Genomic DNA, 15,197 nt, shown 5'->3' on the forward strand with positions numbered 1-15,197 from the left:
TCATTCTATTAAAAAATAAATCTGACATTAACCCTGTTCAGCTCAAAAGGTGTATCTATAAAACCTTTTGTAAAAAGAAAAGTAGTGAAGAACGGAGACATTTAAATAATCCTTTCTCTCAGGACATGGCTACCACACTTTTTTAAATTGAGTTAGCTTGCATAATGTCTTTGTAATAATAAAACAAATCTAGTTAGTAACTGTGGTATTCTTCTAAAGTATTTTTAACACAAGATTATAATACCGTTTCCCCCACACTGAGTATTTTATCTTCTTTCCTCAAGTTCTAATCTCCACTTTGATTTCTGTAAGCACTTTAAATTCAGATTAATAATTGTAAATAGAAATCCAAGCAATTTCTTAAAAGATTTTTTGACGATTTCAATCAGTTTTATGGGAGTGTGCCTTTTGCTCTTACTAAAACTTAAACTCATTGCACCATCAGAACAGCATGCAAAACCTCATGCACATGTATTTTTCTTTTTATAAAGTAGAGATAAGGAAACTTTAACTGGAAAAAAATGTGCAAAAAGTCTGTTGATGTCTATTAATTGTCTGGTTAAGAGCATTCTTTCTATAGAATAACTAATGTCCATTTTCATTAGATTCAGCATCAGTACTGCTTCACTTAACAGATTATGAACATACTGAAGATTCACGTATAGCTTGTAATGTGGAAAATAAAGACTGGTTTTCTCAGACTACCAGAAGAATTAAGCAACAGAACTTCATAGCAGAATGTTTCTGAGGCTTAATGTGCAAGGCAAGGTATGTCCTTCTTCTGGGAGGATGAAAAACTCCAGGGTAAGTGATATACAGTGCTGAGTCTGCCAAATTGCTTTATAGTACAGTGACAGAGCGGCTCAGCTTTGATATATTGAAGCATGATGTGGACACCATAATGTACCATGGGACGGATAATGTATAAATGATACAGGGGAAGTGATGGAAGGAAAGAGGATTATTACACAGAAAGAAAACTAAAACTATTTAAAGCACATTAGAAAGATCTTTTACTCAGTTGCAGTGCCTTCAATGCTAGGGTTGTTATATGATTGGAAAAGCGTGGGAACACAGGCACTGTTCCTGCCTGTACTGATGTTTATTTATGGATAAATCAAAAGTTTCAGGCCCCAGAACTTTCACAGGCTTTCATGTCCTATGAACCTTAAATTTTTCATTTTTAACTTTTAAAACAATAAAGAAGCACTGAAACTTGCTGGCCTGAGGAGAAATATTTCTGATGGAAAAGAAATAAATCACCACCTCACTTGGCCAACAACTTGCTCCTTTCAGCTACAGACCATTTTACTTTGCAAGCTACTCTGCCAACTACCTACATCTGGGTTATCTCCACATCATGGAAATGTATCATCTTATTAATTTTATGACATGACTAATAAAAGAATTTACAAAGACACTCAAAATATCTTCATTTTATATGAATCTCTGGAATCTGGTTAATTGTACCTGAGGTGTAAAGTTTCCTTGCAGTTCTGCAGTAATGGGGCCAGAGTGCCTGTTTTCCCTGAGTGACTTTCAGGTGTGCAGAGGAAACACGTAAAAATTGAAAACTTCATAACCCTGTAGGAGTGTAACTGTATGACCCCATATTTACATAATAACACATGTAAGGGTTCTGAACAATTATTTTTATATTTGTTTTAGACAGAAACATAGGGTCCTATCAAAAAAATGTAGTTACAGAGTGAAAACTGTCAAAATTTTACTCTTTGAAGTATGTGCTAAATTACTGGAATACCAGAAGAGTAGTTCCCATAACCATCATTCCAGCCAGATTCCATCAAGAATTTAGTAATTTCAAACTAGGGGATATATACTACAAAATAAGCCACTCCTGGGTGCTGCCTCAGTGAAAGGAAAACTCAGGTAATAAAATCTCTCAGGCATTTGTTGTTTTCTGTTGTGGATTTATGATGTTAACTACAGTAGTTCCCCACAATGCCCCACACTTTGAAATGGTTACTGGACCACCACTTGGACAAACCAGTAGCACTTCCAACTTTAAAAAAACTCTTACCTGCAGTTTTATGTCCACTTTTAATATTCAGGCTCCCACTGAGGCTTGACAAAGAGACTAACAAACAAGGTTTACTGGGATGTGGGATGGTTTCCATCAAAACAACCATTTGAACAGTGTGAATGGAAATTTTCTGGAAGCAGGAAAGGGCTTGCCACAAGTTTTCTTGTACTGAAGACTTCTGCGCAGCATTGGTGTGCACTGCAGGTAGAAAATCCTTTGCACTGTGTTGTCTGGATATCAAAGTGACATCCTCATCTGGAATAATGCCAGCTAAAGGAGCAGTCTCTTTTCTAGGCTCACCATCATTTGTGGTTACGATTTTCTTCAAAAACTGGTTTATTTGGTCAAGTCTGGCAAAACTGAGATTTGCTTTCAAAGGTTTTGATATGTCCACATTTATGTCAGCTGTAGGGGAGAATTGGAGAAAGAAATTTGAGAAGCTATTATGTAATTATTCAAGCAATTTACAAGTGTAAGGCATTGAGTGGAGATAACTTTTCCACCATATTTTCAGCATGTTTCATTAAAAGAACTGAATCAATGATAAAACATATTGAAATAATATTTTTAGGAATAAATCTTAATTAAAATATTATAAAAACTTCTATAACCTTCACTATATACAGTTTTAAAGTAAGAAACATAGCACAATGTGGATCCTATTTCCTTGTTTCTTCCCAGGGATCACTGCAGCTATCTAAAAGACACACTTTATTTGAGTGTGTAGAAGGGTAGTTCTTTTAGTTCTTTTGTGTCAGAATGAAAATATACTTCACATTCTCTTGAGTTTTACAAGGAGTAGAACTATTTGACTAAACTCCAAAGCCAATAGTGAACATTTTCAACACGTTTAAATGAGTAAATAACGTGTCTATTCTGTTGTTTCCTACACAGCTCATATGCAGCTTTCTTCAATGCATTTTCAAGATGAAATGAGAAATAAAAAGTAAATATAAAAACTGAGGTCTGTTTAGATTTCTTTTTTTTTTTCCAGGAAGATTGGAATAACTTATGATTTCTAAAGTGTTTTTTGTCTCCTTAGTAAAGGATTTAGGTACTTCTCAGACTGCTAAAAGTCTCACAGAATTTTTAGAACTCACAATTAATATGAACAACATTGTCAATAGTGATATCTTAGTACATGAGATGGAGCAATTACCAAGATTATTTCACAGATGGGAAGCAGGATTTCATGGTGGCTTAAACTTATTTCTGTGCTGCAATGCGCCTCCATATCAGTACATAACACTTCCTTACAGAAATCAGCTTTAACTTAGTTTTTAGGATTTTTCATTTCAAATTCAGCTTTCACCCAGTAATGAGATGGTTACTTTGGTCTGGGGGAAAAGTTTGTTTTTCCCCTTGCTTTTTGATTCCCACTACTCCACCCCCAAGAACCAAAAGTGATTAAAATTCCGTGGATATATCTAAACTAGATTAAACATTCAAACAGCACTACTTTGTTTCAAGTTTCATAATAAGTATATACAGGAAATACTGTTTGTTGAAGGTTTTACACAGATTAATGAATATTTCATCAAAATTTGTTTCAACTTGTCCAGGATCACATTCTATTCTTAATGTTGATGCAAACTGATGAGCTAGGCAAATTTTGACACCAGTCGTAAAGGGCTGCAGGGGCAGAGTCAGAGTACTGACTTCAGAGAGTCCCAGGCACATGACAAAGTACATTTCTGATCCTCTCCCCCAAAAAATATCTGGCCCTTTTTCTACAAAGGTAAGAGAAATTCATTAATGGCCATGTAAGATGTGTCATAGCTGAATCAAAAAAACCCACAACAATCTTAGAAAAAAGTTTGTAGTACTCCACAAGACACAGCTAACTGAAATTTCAGACTGAAAATCTATTTTAATGGTACCTTACAATTTTAATTAATGTTTTTCTGAAAATGTTTTTGCTTGCATTTAAAGCCTTTCATAGTGAACTAGAAACTGGCAAAACTCTAGCTAACATGTGAGCCTAGTAGAAAGGCAAATATCAAAGCTAGGAAGCTGGACATTAGAAGAAAGCAAGGTTGGAAAGGGTTCTAAAGCACTGGAATGGGCTGCCCAGGGAGGTGGTGAAGTCATCACCCCTGGAGGTGTTTAAGAGACAACTGGACATGGCACTTAGTGCCATGGTCTAGTTGAGACAGTGGTGACCAGTCAAAGGTTGGACTTGATGATCTCAGAGGTCTTTTTCAACCTAAATGATTCTGTGAAGACTTTTTGGCATCCAAAACCACACAAGATCAACTAGGAAGATTTTTCAAAATACTTATGTACTGGTATTTTTAATTAAAACCGTAGGAGGAAAAATGTCATAACACTTTGGAAAATCTCCCTACCCTTCTTGGCACTAGGAATACCTCAAGACTGGCCTGCCTTTTCTGCAGATGTCACTGGGCTTTTCCTCCCTTTGAATGGAGAAAGGAGACTTACAAAGAAAGTAGAGACCCAAGTGATATTATGATATTAATTTATCTACAATACTCAAATGGAAAGGAATATTATTCTAATGAAATGTTAAAAAAACCAACCAAACACGTGTCTTATGAACTTAAATTTCTCCCTTAGTGATGCAGTAACAAAGGACTAAAATAGATGTTATTTATTGGCTTTGCTAAACAATTAGGTTTTTAAGTTAGTAAATGAGGAAATGACCCTTACTGCTTGGTGTGACACCTTTCACATCTAACTGCTTTACCTAATGCAAATCTAATAGCCAACACTTTCCTATGGCAGTATAGCCCAGAAGAGGAAAAAAAAACAAAACCCCCTGCAAACCAAAAACTGCTTAGACATAAGTTGGCAGAACAGGTGTCAAGGGCTGAACTCAGAGAGTAAACTGATAGGGAAAGATTAAAAAGGAGATAAAGACAAAGGCAATAGTTCTTTCTGGGGCTTCCTTGGGCCAGGGCAGAGAAGACACAAGGTGCTGGTGCAGCTCACGGTGGAACTTGCATGGCTCCTGGGCCTGTCCTTTCATAAACAATGTGCTCATCCAAGAAAGCAATCAAAAAAAGGGACAGCAGAACACCACAGAAATGCAAATGACTTCCCTCTTTTCTGTTTGGAAGCTGCACATGTCTGTCACACAGAATAATGTTGTCATGACTGATAACTTGACAAAGTTTTGTATGAAGTTATTATTATCCAGTAAATCAGCCCTGACAGAATGTGGTGGTAGCCAGAAGCATAGCTGCAGAAAATGTAACTTTGGAACCTTCACTGCAAATATTTTAACTATCTCATAATGATATAGGTTATTTTTACAACTGGTGAAAGATTATGTAAAGAGATTCTCTGGCATCTTAAGTAAAACATAAAAAACAAAAACAAACCAAAGAAACCCCACAACTGAGCAATCTTTAGCCTTTGACCTCTTTTACACTTTATACTTAGCACTGTAAAAGAAACTTTAAAATCCCTCCTAAGAAAAACATATCCAAGTGATGGACAGAACTGTGAAAACTGATGAAATACGAAGAGCTATTTATAGCAGTTGATTAAGATAGATGTTCGGCAGCTTTTCCAGTCACTTAAAATGGGCTAAAAAAAGATGTCAAAATTTAAGGGTCATCCAGAGTCAGCTGGAATAAAATCTCCAGGGTGCAAAATCCAAGCGTAACAGTCTTTTCAGATGATTTTAAACACTTTGGGAAGCATAGCACACAACACTGTGCAGATTCTGTACCCACAGGAAAACGCAGGTTCTTGTAACTCAAGTAACTCTTTGAATTGTCCAAAACTACACCAAAATCAGGACAGGGCAAAAAGTAGCTCAAAGCCACCTTTAACTTCCCAATTACAGAATCACAGACTAAGCTGAGTTGGAAGGGACTGACAAGGATCAATGAGTCCAACCCTTAGCCCTGCACAGGACCATCCCCAAGAGTCACACCACGTGCCTGAGAGTATCATCCAAACGCTTCTTGAGCTTTGTTAGGCTTGGTGCTGTGACCACTGCCCTGGGGAGCCTGTTCCAGTGCCCAACCACCCTCTGGGGGAAGAACCTTTTTCTAATATCCAACCTAACCCTCCCCTGACACAATTTCAGGCCACTCCCTCAGGTCCTGTCACTGGTCACCACAGAGAAGAGATCAGTGCCTGCCCCTGCTCTTCCCCTCACAAGGAAGTTGTAACTGCAATGAGGTCTCTCCTCAGTCTCCTCTTCTCAAGGAGAACAGACCAAGTGACCTCACCCACTCCGCATACGGCTTCCTCTCAAGGCCCTTCCCCATATTTGTTGTCTTCCTTTGGATGCTCTCTAATGGCTTAATATCTTTCCTATATTGTGGTGCCCAAAACTGCACTCAATATTCAAGGTGAGGCCACAGCAGTGCAGAGCAGAGTGTGACGGTTCCCTCCCTCAACAGGATGGCAATGCTTTGCTTAATGCCCCCCAGGACAGAGTTGGCCCTCCTGGCTGCCAGGGCACTGCTCACTCATACGTCAACCAGGACCCCCAGGTCCCTCTGCACATCACTGCTTTCCAGCATCTCATTCCCCAGTCTGTCTATACATCCAGGGTTGTCCCATCCCAGGTGCAGAATCTGGCACCTTCCCTTCTTGAACTTCCTATGGTTGGTGATTGCCCACTCCTCTGATTTGCTGAGGTCTCTCTGTGGGGTCTTCCTATCTTCAATGGAGTCAACAGCTCCTCTGAACTTTGTATCATCTGTAAACTTGCTTAGTATCCCTTCCAGTCCTGCATCCAGGTCATATATGAGGATGTTGAAGAGCACAGGGCCTAAGAACCCAACTTTTGCATCACTCTCCTTTGCCACTAGTGACTGGCTACCAAAATTATACCTCAATGATTTCTTTAGATTTAAGATATATTAGCAATGACTTATTTTGCCAGGTGTTATCTATTTCCAGCAAATAAATAGTAAAAAAATTACTGTACTTCTAAATAGGTAGCATTCAAGTGAGTTATTTCTGTTATGTTTAAATTGAACTCAACTAGATGGTATCAAAGGAATTTTTTTTATTGCAGTATATCATTTGACTGTAGAATTTGAATTGCTCTTTCTCTCTCTCAATTTCTTCACTACTTCTCTTTAGATTATCCAGTAAATCCATGTATGCCAATTATTAGTTTCTAATTAGCCTTTACAACTTTCTGAACAGCTACTAGGAAACAGAATGATGAAATAACTATTGAGTTAAAAGGAGATTAGATAAATATAAATAAATTACACTTATTATATGCTCCCACCACACCAGGAGATGACTTAACAGTGAAGGGAAAAGAATCACTTTGGAATAATGAAATCAGAGAGGGAATTCAGGTCCCAGAGGCAATTCTACAGAGTTTTATGTTAATGTACACCTTGTGGGGGGACAAAAATCAACTGGAATAGTTTCCTGAAAACCGTTTCCAGCTATTTTCTCATTTTAAAAGTTCCAACTTCACTTGACCCATTAGTCATCATATTACTTACGTTTATTATGTATTTTGAAATCTATTACAAAAAACCCAATGGATTCAATATGGCCTGTTTGAACTAAATCATAACATCTATAAAAGAAAACCTATGAGTAGTCCTGAAATTTCTGTCTGAAACAATTTCTTTCTTTGTCATTTTATTACTTAGGGCTTCAGATAAAAAATTTCAGGGTTATGAGCATTTTACCCTTGTTCTCCATAACATTCAGATTTGTATTATGAAGATATAATTTTAATCTGTGAAATTGGGATAATGATATTACTCAAAAGGACTTTTTATTCAGTGGGCTAGGGATGAATAAGCAACACCAAAATAACAGAGCTCCTAGCATGTTGCTTTAGGTAAATCCCAGCTCCTACTGAAGTCACTGGGCTTATTCTAATGTATGCCATAATTTAAAGTACTCAGTGCTACTCTTTCTATGACTAATAAAATACTATAGTATATTTTTAATCTTAAATAGCAGAAAGTAAACTCCATGAAAATTACTTATAAGCTGGATCTGGACAGGCTGGATCAATAGGCCAAGGTCAAGACTATGGGATTTAAAAGACAAAGTGTGAGTCCTGCACTTGGGTCACAACTACCCCATACAGTGCTACAGGCTGGAGGAAAAGTGGTTGGAAGGCTGCTTGCTGGAAGAGACCCTAGGCTGAACATGAGCCAGCAGTGTGACCAGGTGACCAAGGACATCCTAGCCTGTGTCAGGAATAGTGTGGCCAGCAGGACCAGGACAGTGATTGTCCCTCTGTACTCGGCACTGGTAGGGCTGCACCTCGAATCCTGTGTCCAGTTTTGGGCTCCTCACTACAGGAAGGACATTAAGGTGCAGGAGTAGGTCCAGAGAAGGGCAATGGAGCTGGTGAAGGGTCTGGAGAGTGATATGAGGAGCATTTGTAGAAGCTGGGGTTGTTTAGGCTGGAGAAAAGCAGACTCGGGGAGACCTTATCATTCTCTGCAACTCCCTGAAAAGAGGGTGTAGCCAGGTGGGGGTCAGCCTATTCTCCCAGGCAAATAGTGACAGGACATGAGGAAATGGCCTCAAGCTGCACTGAGGGAGGTTTAGGTTGGACATCAAGAAGAATTTTTTCACTGAAGGGTGGTTAAGCATTGGAAAAGGCTGCCCACAGAGGTGGTGCAGTCACCATCCCTGGTATTGTTCAAGAAATGACTGGACGTGGCACTTAGTGTTATGGTTTAGTTGACATGGTGGTGTTTGGTCAAAGGTTGGACTCCGTGATCTTGGAGATCTTTTCCAACCTTAATGATTCTATGATTTGTAAGACTGGGATCTTTTCACAGACTAAGAAATGTGGAAGGGTGAGAGAGAAAAATATGGCATTTTCCAAGAATTTGTTCACTTTCCATACTCCTCATTCAGCAGTGGATCTTTTTTTCCTCATAGCTAATATAGAAAAGGCCAGGTCTTTCTCCTTCAGGTTGGACATGGATCTCACTCTCTTCTACCCCAAGAGGGCTGTAAAATATTAAATTTTTTAATATACATTACTCCTATGGAAGAAACTACTATTTGTCCTAAACTCTTAGGATGATTGAATTTCCTAGTCCTAAACAGGAGAGAAGCAGACGATGGCATGAAACGTTTTACCACCCGTGATATTTTTTCTCTCTGAGCCACCCATCCTGGTGTAGGGACTTTAAACAGAGGAAATCTGAGAAAGGTAAAGGTAATCCTGAGCCCTGATTCTGATTTGGAATTAGGGTGGCCCTTCAGCAACAGGGTAGTGGCTGAATTGCAAAAATTAAATTTATAAAAGTAGGAAAGAGACATGTAAAGAAAAGACTAGCTGTACTGTTCTCAATTGTCTCTGGTCAGGCATCAAAAGAGAGACAAATTAAGAGAAATTGAAAAGCAAGAAGAATCCAAATGAATTGTTTTTATCCTCTAATTCATCATTCCCAATTTGGATCAAGGGAAAAGGAGGAAGAAACTTGAGACAAGGCTTCAGAGGCCATCTGCAGTCCATCTTGCATTCTGCTTCTGTGAGACAGATGCCAATTAGTCTGGAAGAGGCTGGTAGTCACTGCTCAGTATTCCTACCTACTGCTGTCTACGTGATGCAGCCCCACAGAAGCAGCTCTCTACAGCCAATATGGCAAACTACAGCCTTCAGGGAGCTTCATCAACGTGAGCCATGCCGGGTGCTCCCCAGTGGCAACAACATCTACTTCCATGACCTAGTATGTCACTGACATTACACAAAGGTGACACCGAGACATTAATAGCTTTAACTGGCCAGTGCCCAGGTTTGAGATCTCAGAAAAGGCTCAGAGTGAAGCAATTCTATTAATTTTTTTAAATTGTCACAAGTAAACCAAAATAAATGGTTGTAGGTCAAGAAAACCAAAGATAGGATAATTAAACAACAGAGAGCTACTGCTATTCATAAGATGCTGACCAAAATTAAGCAACTGAGCAGCTACCAAATACAGTACAGAAGTGTGTCAAGGGGTGGATGGTGAGGCCAAAAACTATAATGGGGGCACTGGGAGGCACTATCATGAAAGGAAAACCCTAGCTAAGGGAAACATTAACTCTCTCAACAGAGAGTCAGGGAAGATGAAGCACAATTCGGTGAGACAAAATAAATTGTTCCAGGTCATGAAGCACGTTTGTGGAAAAGAAAAGAACCCATAAATATTAGCTCTCTATTTTCTGCCTAGCTGCTGAATAATAGATCTATTTTAAGACGCACATTAAAAAAAAAAGGATTTCAGAAAATGGAGCAAATGTTTGAAATAAGTTTTAAAAGAATGTCAGTACACTGAAAAAGATCCCAAGAAAATATTTTCCAACTTATCCATGTGGCTTCAGTGTGCAGGTTTCATTTTCAGTACTTAGGCATTTAAAAAACTAAATTTAAAGTAAGTGTTGTAGATACTGCTTTCAGAAAGGTACTTTGATAATTTTACTCATTATTACATTGATATTACAGACAATAGATGTGTCAAATCCAAAGCAATACCTACAGGCTGGTACACCTGTTTGGAATATTTCTCTTTGCCCTCTTAATCAAATAAATATCATTTCATGGCTACAGTGTCAGAGCTTTAAAAACTTGTTTGTAAAAGAGCAAAGGGAAAAAAAACCTACTAGAAAGCTCAAAAGTTTTGCAAATGACCCAGAGTTAATTAGAAAAGTCTGCACCCTGGCTAGTTCCCCTTCTCACGTGTCAGCTCTCATTAAATCAAAAAATTCTCCTTTCAAAGTTAACAAACACCATGGTTAACAAAACTGTTAAACTGGGATCAAGTGGGCACATTCCTAGGTTTATATATGATGTCATGCTAAGCAGCCCACAGCTGAACTTGCAAGTAGTATGAATGATTTTTCAATATATTAAGTATCTGATCTAATGCTAATTTTCTCTCTATAGGCTAACTGTGCTGGGAACAGGTGGCCCTGCTTTCAATTATGGAGGGCTAACATGCCAGTGTGAGGCCTGGATTAGTTCACCTTCTCACAGGGAATTTGCCTCGGTTGGGAATGGATTTATTATGGCTTCACACATGGAACGGAGCTCATGTCAGCTGAGGGCAGTGATACATCATATGATTCAAATTAACCTGCTGTGGACTGTTCCGCAGGGCTGATATTGTGTATTAAAATGACGACATTTTTAAAACAGCTTGAAAGAAACCAGGATTGCTAAAGTGCAATGGTTCCAATTTGTTCCAACTAATCTATCACCTGCTGGAGATATTATTCTAGTTGGGTTTCTGGTAGCTGCTATTTTCCAGGTTTCTCCACACCACTGACCTTGGTAATGGATACAATTGTTGCCTCTGCAAACGGGGGGGAAGGGGGAGGAGGAAAGGGAGAGTGTGCCATGGTGCAGTTCTGATCCCTAGATCCACTGCCGTGCCCCTTGTGGTGCCCAAACCATGTGTGGAGGGACTGGCAGGAAAGAGCAACCCCCCCGGTTCCCAGTTATCACTTTATCTTTCCGTGGGACATGACATTTCTTAGTTTGTTTGGATAGTTTGTGCTGCAGAAATTATTTACAAAGGACCTCAGTTATTTCACATCTCACCCAACACCTTCCCAAGAAACTGCTGGGAGAAGAGGACTTTGGTATAAACCACCTATATTTTGTGTGTATAAGTATTTTGAGGCAATTTGTATGAAGCCATACTTTATAAACATATTTTGTATCATTTCCACGCAGAAAAAACTACATCAAACGGACAGCTTTTATAGCTAAGAAAGGTGATTAAAAATAACCCAGAGAAAGGACTAGAAACTAAAGAGACTAATTTTTCAAAAGCTATTGAAATAAAATGGTCATATTTGTTTCTCAACTAATGAATTATATCTAATGCTGATGCAATAAATAGTTTGCTATGTATTAGACAAGAATTAGAGGTACAATCCAGTAACAGACTGAATATTAAAGTCACGTAAACTGATGTAAATGGAATTTTAAACATTTTAAATAATTAGTTTCTGTAAAAAGAGAAAAAATAGTCCTTTAATACATTGTGGGGTTAAAGCTGAGGTCTGTTCCCACAGGCCTGATGATGAATGCTTATTTCTTCTAGGATCCTATTACCTTAAATCTGGAAGAAATATAATTTTTCTTTAGTTGCCAAAAATGTACAAAATAATCAACTCATGTGGCAAGAGGTGCATTAATGTATCCTGTTATTCTCATTTAATTAGTGGTTTCCAAGTTTAGCTACTTGCTGCAGTTTTTTGATCTCCAAGCTAATATAGACTGACAACCTGGTTTCCTGTGTGGTGAAACCATACGATTTTTCTGTGGAACACTATCTACTTATCTGATTCAGCTGACAAACTATTTGCAAGGAGTACTGGTTTTATCTAACACAGCAAACACTGGGAACCACTTGCAGATTTTTTTCTGTTAACTGCTTGATAGCAGTTTGCATTATAAAACATAGGCATGTTTGATTGCTATATTTGAAATTTAACCTCAGCACATCAACAATGTATTTTGAGAGTAAAATGGCATTACAATTAAATCACTGAACTTTGAACACTTAAAGCCTGCACAGAAAACTGGATAGTTATCCCAACTGCTACACCAGATTTTTGTCTGCATAGGCACAGCTTTCAAAAAATGTGCTGACTTTTCAGAACAGCTGATCAGCTGTACCAACAGGTAGCACCTACTAGTACATCCCATGTATTTCAACAATTTACTTACTGCAGTTATAAAAAATAAGTACATAAATGAATATGAAAACAGACAATCTGTAATTAGAAAATAGGTCACTTAGTAGCCGCATTTTTTGCCAAATATTCACCAAAAAAGAATAGCCTTCAAGGCCTGTAACATTACCATACTACAGCAGTGCTTTTATTTATTCAATTTATTAGCTAAGATGTCTCCCATCACAAATTTTTTTTTTGTCTGTTGACTTTGCAAGAGCTCTTGAGAGTTTTGCTGAGGTTCTTGTCCTCAATGAACAAGTACCAGCTGAATTACGAACTGGTGGTGTAACACTTTCTCCAGGCTTGCCGACGGCCAAGCTACCTCACCATGGAAGAAGCTGTGGTTAGGGGACTTCTTGTCCCCCAGGAGAATTAGTAACTCATTTTCCAGTAGCCTGCTGGGGAGCTGTCAAGCTCTCATAACTCTTTGCATGTGCTGTTCTGATGCAATCACATGCAGAATGAGCCTTCCATTAGTCATCCAATGAAACTTCCATACCCCGACGAAGGCTTCTTGGTAAAGGTTAATTTACTGAAGAAGATCTCATAGTGGTAACTGCTCTGCAAGGGAATGCAGAGCTGTTTTGTTATATTACACTGGCAAAACACTCCATTAAAATTCAGAGTAATTACTGTTGAGTCATGTGTAATGATAGTTCCAATTAGCAGCAAAAAGACAATAATAAATGCCTTTTGGCCAAGAATAAATCCTGAAAGAAATCTCTGAAGTTTTAAATGTTCTGTGAGAATAAATAGATTGAAGGTTATGATGCATTAATTTGTGGTTTTTCAGTTCCCTATTTAGCCAAACACTATGGAGGGGAGAGATTTAACACTGAATTGTTGAGATTGGAGTGGACACTTGCATTGCTTGTGAATATATACTTTGCAAGCTGGTACCGACTTCCATGTTTGCTAGTTTAGTTAGAAGTCTGTCCTGCTGGCTAGGACAGCATCAGGAAAACACCTTCAGGTGTGGAATAAATTAAATATGAAGCTGTGCCAGGAAACTACAGTGAAAACCTTGAGAAAACGAGAATGCACAGATGAAGGGTCTGGGAATATGGAAATCTGCCAAATTTGGGGAGAGAGGACACAAAAGAACTGGAGGGAGAAGGATAAAAGAAAACCAATCTGGCATCAGTGACGAAAAGTTCCCTGATAGTAGGTGTCTTTACCCCTCTTGTGCTGCTCCTGATTAAAATGAAAATCTACCATTACTATCAATTAGTCCTTTTTTTCAAATGGTAGCAGAAGTAGAACATGCAGTAGGTCTGAAGGTTCAAAGGTCTATTAATGAAGCCCAATAGCAGTCAATATAAAAAAAGCTTTGCATTGTTAAGTCGTTTTAAAAAATCTTCTCTTAAAATAATGCATTTAAGACAGCATGGAAAACCAAAAAAGGAGGCAAAGATGCGATTGTTCACATACTTTGTTCTTTCCTTGAGACTTCTGCCTGTGTGCAAAAAATGTTTTTTCAAGCTACTTAACCGTAGTATTTATAGTTAGGGGGCAAATACGTGTGTCTCATTCGCTGGTTGTTCCATTTGATGTCCTGGGCTCTAATATTCAGAAGTGATTATTGCTTCACCCACAGACAATATGAACTGTGTTTCCAACATCAAATTCTATATTTAAGTACCTGGGAAAATTAAATTACTTGTTTTAAATTGATAACCTTAATATAATGAGAAAACCTTTAACATCCCTGTGCCTCAGTTGCCTTCTGTGAAACGGCAAGGGCACAGTATTCCATCACCCATGGGAGGGTTGCATAGGTAAATCAGTATTTCCATAGTGTTCAGATCCTGCATAGCAGTAAGCAGTGCAGAGGCAATAAGTAATTCTGCTGTAGATCCAGGTTTAGGTAGTGTGCTGTAAGACTGTATGAATAGGTAACTGAATGAACAGGAAAACCCAGTACTGAAGAGCTGCTCACTAAATGACTGATAAAAGCTCACTCTGTGTGCTGAGTGAAGTAACAACACTCAGGGTAGAAAAAATAAGTTAATTCAACAAATGATAACAAATACGCATATGAGAAAATAATTATGATGGCACAGGTATATGTATTTTCTAACTTTTAGTATAACCTCAATTATTCTACACTGTAATTTAGCTATAAATACATAATTCACAAAATACAGAAAGGGTGACATACTTTAGTTTGCAGGAGTTTCTGACACTAGGAGTGAAACTTTAAGTCACATTATGTTATGTAAATGCTAACAAATCCTTTATACTACACTACTTATATTAATTAAAGAAATACAATATCACTAATTTTTAAATTTTACAGTATCAACACCTTATATGATTGGAATTTCCAATACCAGGTATCCAGATTTCGAAGAACCCAAGAGAAGATGGCTTATAAAAATCTTCAGAAACATTATAAAAGTCATCTTTTCTAAATGTAACTGCAATAAAATTTCAGTTGTTCTAGGACTGGAAGCAGGTAACTTCCATTCCCCTAGAAATCTGCCAACCTCAGCCT

The 15,197-nt window shown here is 38.1% G+C and overlaps 1 protein-coding gene across 2 annotated transcripts in view; it reads right to left on the reverse strand.

The window, feature by feature from the left end:
- VPS13B (vacuolar protein sorting 13 homolog B) overlaps positions 1-15,197 on the reverse strand; it is a 425,569-nt gene that overhangs the window by 92,742 nt on the left and 317,630 nt on the right. For both annotated transcript variants that reach the window (XM_064647722.1, XM_064647715.1), the window contains exon 36: positions 2,042-2,449. In XM_064647722.1, coding sequence (XP_064503792.1) covers positions 2,042-2,449 — 408 coding nt within the window. The remainder of the gene's footprint in view (positions 1-2,041; positions 2,450-15,197) is intronic.

This window comes from Pseudopipra pipra, chromosome 1 (genome assembly GCF_036250125.1).
Source record: "Pseudopipra pipra isolate bDixPip1 chromosome 1, bDixPip1.hap1, whole genome shotgun sequence".
NCBI classification, from domain to species: Eukaryota; Metazoa; Chordata; class Aves; order Passeriformes; family Pipridae; genus Pseudopipra; species Pseudopipra pipra.